Source organism: Cuculus canorus, chromosome 13 (assembly GCF_017976375.1).
Source record: "Cuculus canorus isolate bCucCan1 chromosome 13, bCucCan1.pri, whole genome shotgun sequence".
Taxonomy (NCBI): Eukaryota; Metazoa; Chordata; class Aves; order Cuculiformes; family Cuculidae; genus Cuculus; species Cuculus canorus.
In genome coordinates, this window is record NC_071413.1 from 8,112,954 (window position 1) to 8,125,312 (window position 12,359).

At 37.2% G+C, this 12,359-nt stretch overlaps 1 protein-coding gene across 2 annotated transcripts in view; it reads right to left on the reverse strand.

Moving 5' to 3' along the window:
• CDH13 (cadherin 13) overlaps positions 1-12,359 on the reverse strand; it is a 478,464-nt gene that overhangs the window by 244,073 nt on the left and 222,032 nt on the right. For both annotated transcript variants that reach the window (XM_009561054.2, XM_009561053.2), the window contains exon 5: positions 8,683-8,835. In XM_009561054.2, coding sequence (XP_009559349.1) covers positions 8,683-8,835 — 153 coding nt within the window. The remainder of the gene's footprint in view (positions 1-8,682; positions 8,836-12,359) is intronic.

Below are 12,359 nucleotides of genomic sequence, written 5' to 3' on the forward strand. Positions count from 1 at the left end.
AAGGTTTCCAAAATGCAGGTTTTTAAAGGGATTTACTTATGATCACAGCTGAATAGGACGGATAAAGCAGTACAGCTTTTGCGAAAAGAGTGGAAAGGTTCTATACAATAACAAAACAAATTTATGCTTAGACGATGGTTATGCATACCCCTAGAAACATTATTCATAAAGAGCATAAAACGAGTGAGAATGTCTGAATGAAAAATTGCGGAAAGTGTAGGAAAACTGTTAAGTGAATGACATAAAACATCAAGACGGGGGAGTAAAAAGGTTACAGAACGAAGTTAAAAGTGTAAGGGAAAAGAAGATGCAAGAAGGTGGAAAATGAAAAGAAGATTGCAGGAGAGGATAAGATAGCTAATACGATTTTCTTTGGGTACATAAAGAACAAGAGGTCAGAAAGAAGACAGCAGCTCCTCTAACTGTAGGCAGGAAATTATTGACAAGAAAAATAATGAATCCATTACCTTGTTCGCAAAAAAAAGAACAAGTTATTACAGATCATACCTCAGTTTTCAATAAAAGAAATAAGCTATAGATTGTCACGGACCCACATTTCCAAGATGAATAAATACCTATAGAAATCAAGGTCTTTTCAGCAATTAAAATATTAAGATTCTGAATTTTGATCAAGTATTAAAATAAGATATATTAATATTATTATTATCATCATTATCATTGTTATCGTCATTATTATTAAGAAGAGGAGGAACATAAGATACAGAGATATGAGCAATCAAGCTTCAAAAATTCTGTATTACATTCTAAAAGTTACTAATGGTCTACACAGTGTTAGAGCAGTGTTGCAAAAGACCAAGGCCAGACCTTGCAGACTTTGTCATGAGCCACAGGGAAGGTACTCTGTTTCAAAATACACACCTCAGCACCTTTGCTTGCTTAGCAAAGGATCAAGAAGCTTAGAACTTGTGCACTATTTCCAGAACAAACGCAAAACCAAATATTTTTGTACCTAAGAAAAGAGGAAACGGAACCCTCCTGGGCATTCATAATGACAAGAGTAACAGCTTCTACTCAATCTACAGTGATTTAGCAGAGTGCCAACGTATCAAAACTCATTCCAGAAAAGTTTTTGAGCAGAAAATTATTTCCTAATAAAGTTGTTTGACTCACACCAATAAAAAAAGGGATATTCCCGTATTTCCCCAAAACTTCGAAGCTACATATTTGCATACACGAGTGCTATCAGACACCTCTTAGTAGACAAAAGTGTGACAAATTGTACAGAACTGCAATATATAGTGACGTGTAGTACAGAGCTGAGCCGCAGAACCTCACCTAGTCTTTCCATCCTCTCAATTCAGACCTGGTATGCCCTCGCTAGAGAGACATAGTGCATCACTAGTCTCTGTGAAACTGTTGTCACGTCCATTACTACACACAGCTCAGAACAATTATGGCTGTTTACAAGGCCAGACTCCTTCCTTTCACTGCAGGAAAACACAAGGTCTGGGAAAGGGCTGTCTTCGCAGGCATTTAACGCTGCACCTACAACAGTGAGCCTTCAGCAGGATGTTTTGAGGGTTGCTCTAATACAAATAGACAAGGAAAACAAACACGCTGATCGTGCTAAAGAGTGAAGTATCATGATGACATTTAAACGCCTTAAAATGCAATTAATTTCTAACAGCAAAAAGAAGTTTCACAGACTCTTGACATAATATGACAAAAATGTCATTAGTCTTCTCTTGTTTTACCGAACAAATCATTACTTTTTCCAGGAGTGGTGTTCAAATATAAAAGAATAGAAAATAAACAAATAAAATAACCGTGAAACCAAATTTTGTGTCATTTGTTACTGTTTCGGTAAAGTCCCATTTTTCTTTATTTCTTACTTCTGTGCATTTCCACTTCCCACTCTTCATTGAGATAATACTAATTTTGCCTGGTGTTTGGAGTTCGGGTTATTTTCAGCATGGAAATCCAAGCCCACTACCTTGTCTTGAAAGTTACAGATATAAAAAAAACCTTTACTGACTCTTGCTTTAATGAAACGTCACTCTGTTCCTCCTACAAATGACAGGACAGTGCTGTTGAACAGCAGGAATGTCAAAGCCATGCAAGCAGTTAGATCTAAGAACAAAACATATACCCTCCAAAAAGTGACTTTCGTATGCTTTCCACATAAATGACACGAGGATTCTAGTGGCTTCTGAGATGAATCACAGTACCCTGCTGATATCTCATAAGGTTAAGATCTACAGTATGGATTGAATAGATTATTTACAGATAAAGTGAAAAAGATATGGTAAATTAGGGAGTTTATATAAAATAGATATGCTGTTCCCCCAAGACAAAATGGCAGAACATGCATAAAAATAGCATGAATTTTAACTTCATTTCCTGTCAGGTTTTCTTTTTATCCAATAAACCAACCTTGGGAGAAAGACAGATATTCCAGTAGCTGGAAATCCCATTTGTACCTCAGCTGTGCAAGCAACTATTTAAATCATGCTTTTAAGAAATGTGACTCTATGTAAAATTTATATGCTCAAATATTTGATTTATGCACACAGTTACGGTGACCACCTTGTTTCGACCTTGGTAAACAATCAATGACAAAGAGTTCACCATGAATGCAGGAGTCTGCCCATACAGACCTCATTGAAGGATGTAGACCTTTGCTTCTGCTGGTTTTGTACCTGTTGTATTTCTGCTTCCAGGTTTGGTGAAATATCTGTTAATACCATTTCATAGTGTCAGAGCAGGGGAAGAAAATTAAAGAAATACTAATTCAATGCCAGGTTGGATGAGGCTTTGAACAACCTAGTATGGTGGAAGGTGTCTCTGCCCGTAGCAGGGGGGTCGGAGCCTGTGAGTCTATCATCATCTTTTAACAAAGATATTAGTTTTTCTCCAGGTCATGGTATCCTAGAAAAAAAAAAATGTCTTCTATGTTTAAATCCATTTGCTACAGAAGAAGGGGAAGCAGAAGTGTTTTGTTTGGTTTTTTTTTTTTTTACTAATCCATCGCTCTTAGTTTTTAGATAAAAAGTGGGGGGGTTAGGTTGACAGATTAATTTAATTCACCCTTTCCCCATACATGTAAAATCAGTGGCGAGTCATGAACAATCATTGCAGAAACAAAGCTCAGTACCAAGCCAGCATTGTCAGAACAACGAACAAGTTTCCATAAGATCCATTAAGTTCTCTGTAACACAATGACATTTTATGGACAGAATGCTTAATTGGAAATTACAGAGACCAACAGCCCCTTGTTTATAAGGGACTGAGAGACATATAGACCCTCATAGCAAGCAGTTTAAATCTATTCGAGACATCTAAGCCACGCTATGCTGAGAAGTTGTGCTGGAATAAAGGCATTGCTGAGAGATGATGTATAACCTACAGAACGCTCTGTCAGTAACAAATCTTGTGTGCTCACACACCTACTACATCAACAGTGGTGAAACTTTACTGCTCCAAAACTTTCCACCACAGTGGAAGTTTCAGAAAGGAGTGAAACAGGGTAATATTACTCCTATAGCAGACTAGTGAACTTCCTGCATTTTCCATCTTCAAGATGATGAAGCAATTCTGATATAAAAGCAGAATTTATTTAATCTTCCTATATGAAAATTACGGTTTTGGAATAATACCAGTATAACTGAGTTTCAGCTGTGAATTGACCAATTTCTGTTGCTAAGGATGACATTGTGTTAACTTAGGCTTATAGAAATGATAGTCTGTGACTATTATGCCACAACAGACGGAATTTGATGTTTTTTCAAGAGATCACCCATATTTTTTTGAGATCCTACCTATATCAATTCATTATTTTTAGCAATCACAGTGATTAATTGTCCTCTTTTGCATAGGCATTATCATCAGTTTCCTTACTCAAAAGCCCGTATATGGATAGCCAGATTTCAAGTAATGTTGTCAGGCAACAACCCAATGGCACTTTCTCAGCATTCATTTCTCTTTTGGTAGTCAAAATATGAGATTAATTAAAAACAGTCCTCTCTGAATTTATGTGGTGCCCCAGCATGTGAACACAGTAATGAATATACACATAAATAAAAAGCATATAATACCTTATGGACTCTACATATATGTGTAGCAAGATACAAAGGCCTTTTTCACTGTCAGATTTTTCAGCTGTATATCAGTTGATCTAACATCAGCTCATTTATATAAACAAGTTTCTAGCTTATTAATAATCATATCGAAAAGCTGCACAAGAACGCTGGGGTTTTTTCAGTGAGATTTTCTTTCCTGTTCCTCCCTGAAAGTTTGCAATCTCTCTCATTATTGCAAACTTTTTGACGTAACAGACACAATTGAGGAGTACAGATATTTTAACAAGTTTTCTCTATGCATTACTGATGCTTCTATTAAGTGTAACACCTTTTACTAAAATTTATATTTCTACAAGACAAAGCCCTAACTCCTATGTAAGGCTGAGTGCTTTCTTTCTACTTGTTATCCAACACAGACAAACAATACTACATAAAGCAATTATTCCTAATTTGCTTTTTAGCCCTGCTAACACAAGCTTTCTAACTGTCTCAGTCTGTCACTACCAGTCGCAAGGCATCTCACAGAAATGAGATCTGTCACTATAAAAAAAGCCGAGAGCTGATTTCACACCTCTGTTCGTTAAGCATTTTCTAAAGCAAATAAAGGTCTTTACTTAAAAAATAATTAAAACTAACTCTTCATTAACAGTTCAAATTGCATAGGTAAATTTGGTCACAGCTTTAATTTGCACACTGTCACTGAATAGTTTCATCATTTCATGCTTGCAAAGGATCGCTTTATGATTATTTCTCTTCCACACATATTTACACTTGGAAAGCAGTTACAAAAAAACCCTCCAATGATGGTAACAGGCTTTAAAATCTTGAGACCCAACTGAATGCCCCCCAGTAATGAAAGAAAGTGCAAACCCCATGATAAGAAAATCTGGCAAACTGGTAACAACAGATAAGGAGTATGCCAAGGTATTCACCTTCACTGGCAACCTCTCTTCCCACACCTCCGGAGTGGATGGACCACAAGACAGGGACTGAGGGAGCAAAGTCCCTCTTGTTGTAAGAAAAGATCAGGTTTGTGACCACCTGAGGAGCATGCACATACCTAACTCTATGGAACCTGATGAGATGCATCCCAGAGTCCTGAAGGAGTTGAAAGGTGTAGTTGACAAACCACTCTGCACGATATTTGAAAAGTCACGGCAGTCGGGTGAAGTACCGATGACACTCTTTAATCAACACTTAGCACAAACAGACTTCCAGTTTCATCAGAATCCTTTTGTTTAGTTATTGCAGCTTGCTCTAGAAGCACTCGATTCTTTTGTTTGCTAAAAGATGCACCTGAAAACCTGAAAAGTCACTAATATTTATGCTCTGCCGGACTTAGAAAGGACTATGGATCTGAAGTGAATTCCAAATGGTATAGATTATCAGCGATTTGTGGATGGTGTGTAGCGCACTGATTTGGACTAGAAAATCCATTTACATTTCCTTCATCTGATTTAACACATCTACACTTTTCAACACTAAATAAATAAATGACTTGCCACTGTCTGAAATCTCTAACCTTATTTATTCAAATCTTGAGAGAAAATCAAAGATATTAGTTTTGAGAGCATATTTGTGCAACTGAACACCTTTTTTTTCCCCATCAAACAGGGTCTTCTCTCACCAGCCCAGAAAGAATTCAATAATAGGGCCATATTATTGAAGGCTTAAGCCTCTTCTTCAGAGCATCATTTAGTAGTTTCACTGACAGGATGTAGCGAGCCCCAAAATAAAACCACTCAATGTAAATCCACTGGTTTACTCTGTCCCAGAGAATTCCTAACAGGCCACTCTTTTTCAAACCTCTTAATAGGAAACAGGAATTACTACAAAGTTTTTTCCAAAACAGTCTGTCTTTGGTGGGCATAATATCATTACATCCTCTTGTTTTTCTTCATAAAAACCTTTCACTTAAAACTGAAGCTGACTGACATTCTCTGACATTTAGGGAGGTGCCTTATAAACACACAGAAGTATCTACCTTTTTCCATTGGCAAACACAATTGCATTAGCATAGTTTCATAGACGTGAGGAAAAAAAAGTATTGCTAATGGCTAATTTCAATGTAGTGGCTTTTGGACTATTGCTGTCTCGCTCAGCCTACTCCAGCACACATCCATTTTCTCAATAGAATCCATCACATCTTCAAATGTGCAGGTGGTTAAGTTAGAATAACTACAGCAATTAATCACTATGGCATTAATATTTTGGTGGAGTTTCCACATAATTGTCTATTTTTTAAACAATTGAACTGATTTCAAACAAAACCAGAACTCATCTGAAGATACAACTGCTATACAAAAGGGCTGCACAAATAGGCTGACAGACTGTCACCCTCAGGTAGAATTTTTCACACTATTTTAAATCTTTTTAAAAACTTTTACTAAAAATAAAATATTTAAAAATAAACAGTAGAAAGAAGGGATTTACTCAGACAATCAGCAGTTACCAGAGCAGAATTTAGTACTCCTTTGATTTAATCATGTTTCTTCTGTAATGAACGTAGAGAAAAACTCCTACAGGGTTCTCACTATTCTTCCAGGACACAGAGGGCAGCAAAAGCAGAATTTCAAACACTCAATGAAAGAAACAACATCATTTTTATAATAGAGTAAACATTATTAACTAATTGAAAACATTTTGAGGTCCATAGATGGTAACATCTGCTAAGTTCTATGAAACACTGTGATCACCAAAGCTCTGTTTTGTGCACTGTTGACGTTTATATAATTCTCTTCTGAAGTTTATATGCACTGAGCATAGGAAATAAATCAGTGCTCATGCACAGCAGCCCTCTGTGTAGCTGGAAGGATTCAAACAGATTTAATGTTTTTACCTTCACCTCACCACTGATTATACACTTGATAGAACAGTGTGCAAAGCAGTTTTGTCAGAGAACTATTCTTTCCTTGTTTGCAATTTGCTTTGAACTTTGTCTTTCAGGACATCAATACCGGGTAGGGGAAGCTCAAAAAAAAAAACCCAGAAAACAAAAACAATTTTGAGAGAAATTTAAGGGTCTTTCAGGTAATTCATCTTTCTGTGTACCAAGGAAAGAAAGGAAAAAATCCTGCTGCTTTCCTGACACCATAACACAGCTTTATTGGAAAACAACGGGCTGATTCAAAGACAGACTAATCAAGTTGTGGGTTCTCCCACAGAACTTCTCAACTACATTTCGCACTACGGGATGCCAGTGAGCATGCTGAGCAGAGTGCAATATAACAGGTTAGAAAGCACTACAGTCTATTAGGGTATACATTCACATTGCATTGGATAATCTACTACACTGCACTGTTTATATATAATTTTCATTGCTTCAAAAAGGTTCCTCTAGGGAACTGTTTTTGTCTTAATTGTGTACTTTTCCAGATCAGATAGGAGTGCCATTTGTGGTTTGATGCATTAGGTTGAAAAGACTATGATTTTCCAGTGAAAAAATACTCAGGTTTTACACTGAACACATCACAGTGGAAAGCCACTGATAAAAATAAGAAACAGCTGGTAAATGAAGATGAGGAACAGTGTTAAAGAGAGAAAAGGCAATATTTTGCTTTTAAGAAGGACATCAGTAACTACCATACATCTGATGTGAGTGGTTAATATACATTTCACTGTGGACGTGGATGAGAAATAGATGTTTAAGTGTTGAAAACCAACATATGGTCAATCTTAACAGTGCTGTTTGAGCAAGTGTGACTAGTCATCTAACCGGTAAACTCTTCCAGAAGAGGAGAGAAACACCATTGAAAGTACAAGTATTGATTACTACACAGTAGAAAACAAAGCAAAGAGGTCAGGGATAGTGGTCACAATTGTCACCAGGGCTTACGCCCCACCTGGGCTGGAGTCCCACACACTCCCTGCTGCATGGATACACAGGTCAGTCCCCCATGCTGTGGCAGAAGCGGCAATATGCAAACACACTAACCATTTGGCATTCCAAATTTTGCTGCTCACCTATACGGAGCTGGCCAGACAGTATACCTGACCATACATTTCAAGAGCTAGACAGAAAACATGACTTGACAGATCCCCTGTCTATACTGTGCATTTCAGGACATTACAGTGCAGTTATTTTTCAGATTTCAGAGATCATTTGTTAGAATTTCAGTGGAAAGAAGCACATGATTTATTAACAAAGAAAGGAATCTTTAATAAAATCTGTGTAGGAGACATATCTGACAGAGACGTACCTAACGTTTTCATAATAACAGAATTTCTTTTTCTCTATTAAAAGATACACATTACTAAAAATGGAGTTGAATGGTATACTCCATTGACAGCTTGACAATAAAAAAGTATAACCATATAACACCTTAGTGGTAACTTCCAGAAAAGACCTCCTTTTGTCTAAATATAATTTTGTATTTACTACTCAAATGCATACATGTTGTATTTCTACCAAAGATAAAAGACAGAAATTGCATGCAGAAAGCAGAGCGGAATTTTTATCGCATGTAAAAATAAACACATTTATACCATTTCTAAAGGACAGACTGTTCCTCTGGAAATTTATTAGGACAGTAACCACAATTTAGCCTTCAATAAATGCAGTCCTTTCAAAAGCAAGCATACATTCAAAAAATATATATATTATCCACATAGAGGAAGAGATCTTATTGCTGTGGGTACTCACCTCATAACTGGCAATTGCTTCTCTGTCAAGGGCTCGGGTCACAGAGACATCCCCAGTGATCTCATTGATTCTAAAGATTCCTTTCGGGTCTTGATCTACTCCTTTACCAGAGAGTCGAAACTTTGCTCCCTCTGTCCCTTCGCTGCTGATGACCTGCGTGACAGGAAACAATAAGTTATACACCATATTAGTAAAACCTTTAAAGTCACTCCAGAAACACATAAGCCATTTTGATCTTTTACCTGCTGCTGAGGATTGTTCCCTGACAATAATACATAACTGTAAAAAAAAATGGTTTATGGTAATATATTATATATATCTCTAAAACAGGTTTTCAATCATTCAGAAAACACTGTGCACTTCCTGTGTTAAACCTTGGAAAAAGCTACTCCTGTCCTTAGCCTATTCCTATCTTATCTTTACTGTCTTCTATTTTGCTACTTAAAGTTTCTATTATTCCATTGCTACTGTATTCATTCTATATCTAGAATTTGACATTTTACGTAGTTCTATTTATTTTTTGAGTAAAATTGATAAAACAGCTACAAACACACACACAAAAAAGGAAGAAATAAAGACACGTTCCATTGAGTGGAATAAAGCATACTTAGTTCACAACGACCCTTATGGTACCAGATAGCCATCACATATTATTTTCCTGTTAGTCAGTTCTTTTTATTCACAAAGTCATTACAAAATAGACTACTTTCAGGTTCCACCCCGCCCCAGTTCCCTTCTACACTCCTCCTTCCTCCTTTCCCAGGGTTGTAAACTAAAGGAAAAAACTCCTCATGAAAATATCTGGGGACCCTGCCCAGAATTCCTCTTAGAAACACAGTTGGAATTCCCTCACTTTCCAAAGCTGGGCGCGTATTTATGTGTATATATACACACACCCATGTACAGGAACTCCTTGTTACTATCACTATCTTATTTCCCCATAAGAAAAAAAAAAATCCCTAAAAATCCAATTTCAAGGCTGTCTCACATTAGCGAGAGCAGCATATGTAAACTTGCAGAGCTACACGATATTTGTTATAAGCTACAAGCTTTGCAAATTTGTATTTGTACACCAGAATCTGGAAGGATTATAAAATAATCTTGTGCTTTAAGGCTGACAATCTTGCCAAACCATTCCTTCCCTCTGCTGTTTCGTGCTCTTTTGTTTCCAGCAATTTTATACTGTTAATATTTCCACAGAAACATTAAGTCAAATATTTATATGCTGGTCTGAATTACAGCTCAGGAAGAGGAAGGGAAAAAGTGGCCTTCGAAACCTGGACCTGCTCCCATTTTGAGACAGTAAATATGCAGGGGGTTTAATAATGTCCCTGAGGAAATAGATGTTTCCTGCCCTATTGCTGTGGGTTCAGCAAACTCCATAATGATTATTCCTTTATTTTAATTGAGAAATATTTGCCACAAGTTACAAAGTAGGAAATCAGCATTTTCAGAGGTAAAGTTTCAATTCTCAAACCCCTTGAGGAAGGAAGAAATTTCAAAGTAAAAACCTGTTTCGCCTTTTTTTTTCTTCCTCCTTCTAAGTCAGAAACACTAACAGATTAAGTTTTCTTCCTGTGCATTTCTGAGTATGTTATGCCAGAACACAGAGACAGACAACACCGCAGGTGACAAAAGGGTAAAGCAACTCTGTAACTTCAGGTTTTGTGATGAATCGGAAACTTAATGTTTCCCTCTGACAAGTTACCTGCTGTTCAATACATTTTTTTGATGAGTCTCCAATATGTTTTTATATCAAGCCTAGAAATATGTGGTTTTTTTAGCATAAAACTTGGCTTAATGTTTTGCAATGTCATGACCATTGCTCACTTTTTTAGGGAAAAGATGAATGGAACATCACCTGCCCTGATTTCTTAGACTTATTAAAAGACAAGTGCACCTTTCCATCCAATATAAGAACAGTGATTTGAAAGATCTGAAGTCAGCCACAGGCCAGCACGACGGTCTAATTCAGAGATGTCTTCACAACAGCTGTTTCCATTGTAGCTATCAAACATTACCTAATTGTTTATGACAAATTTAAGATGTAGTATAGGAACAATGCCCCCGCTGTAACAATCCACACAAAGAAGGCAAAACAAATCATGGGCTGTTCGAGGGAATTCATGAAAAAAATTCGAGAAAATCATATACAGATCTCGCCCCCCACTAAACAGACAGGCAGGAGTGGAATAATAATAATAAGGGTCCTTGTAAACTTGACTGGAGGGAATATTTCCTCTCAACTCTGGCATAGATCTGAAGCTTGAGTTTGATGGCAAGACATGCCAATGTGGTACCTGAAAGATCTGTACTCCTTGGAGCTATGGCACATCCCATATCTCATCCCCGCTTCAACTACAAACCACTCTTCAGCATATAATGTACAGGACCAACAGAGTTACCAGACAGCAGAGTTTTTTCTAATGGATGTGTCCATTCAGTATTTTTAAGCCTTCAGGAAGCAGTCACATTCACTGCGCTAGGGCGTGCAGACCCTTCTCTTTCATCTATTTACCCATCTACGCATTTAGTTACTGCATAGCAACTTCTGCTTGATGTACAAATAAACAGCCCAGAATGACCAGAATAGATGTCCTACACGAACAGTCTTATCATTTGGTAAAGAGTAATAGTGGTTGCACAAAAAGCAATTCTGCAAATTTGCTTTCTTTTCCAATGTTTAATTAGCCACAAGAGGGAGCTACATACTCCAGGAATGTAAGGACAAACATTAACATCTACTAATTAAGATACTTCGACAATGGCTGCATAGTTCTAAGAAAGTGCATTTCCCAGTTCACACAAAGCTCAGTACAATGAAAAGTTTAATAAAAATCAGGCTTAATTTGCCATATGGTTTTCTGCTTCAACAAGAGCAGAAAAGAAAGGAGGATTGTCTGACATCTCCTCTGGCAAAAGAGCTATTCTGAATGCTGTCATAAACACAGCACTGTTCGTATGAACATTTCCTAGCTTATGATGTATTTACACAACAATGCTTTCCCAATTTACTGGCTGAGAAAAAAAAGAAAGAAAGAAAGAAAGCTCAGATTATTTCTGCTGCAATGTTTACTTCGGGATGTCATTTTTACGTTTTCTAAAATACATAAATGACTTTCCAACAGTTGCTACTACCTGAAGCCCAAACAGAAACACTTATTTCCATAATTTGTTCATGACTTTAGGAACTCCAGTGCAGGTTCTAATAAGGAAAATGTCTGCACCGTATGACAGGCTGGATGTTTCATATAAAAACTCTTCATTCTCAGGAAATGGTCTGGTTAAGGTAGCAAACCCAAGGAACCATCCACTGACAATATGGATGAGGCAGGCATACTTTATCTGGGCTTCCCAATTGCTACCTATTTCATTTCCCTTGTTCCGGTCTCACAATTTAAAGGGGCCTTGACTTTGCGTGGTCAGATGTCATAGACAGAATAAATGCCAGCTGAGCATCCCACAATAATATAGACTTTTGAAGGCTATTTCTTCACCCGGGACCCAAAGGACAGTATTAGATGTAGACTTAGACATTACTCACTTCCCCACACCTGATAACACTTTCCCTGGTCAAGGGTACATCAGAGAATAAATGTGTTGAAAACTGAAGTGATCCATGATAACTTTGCCAGGACAACGTGTATAGCACCCGAGATAACCTCCTACCTTCCGCA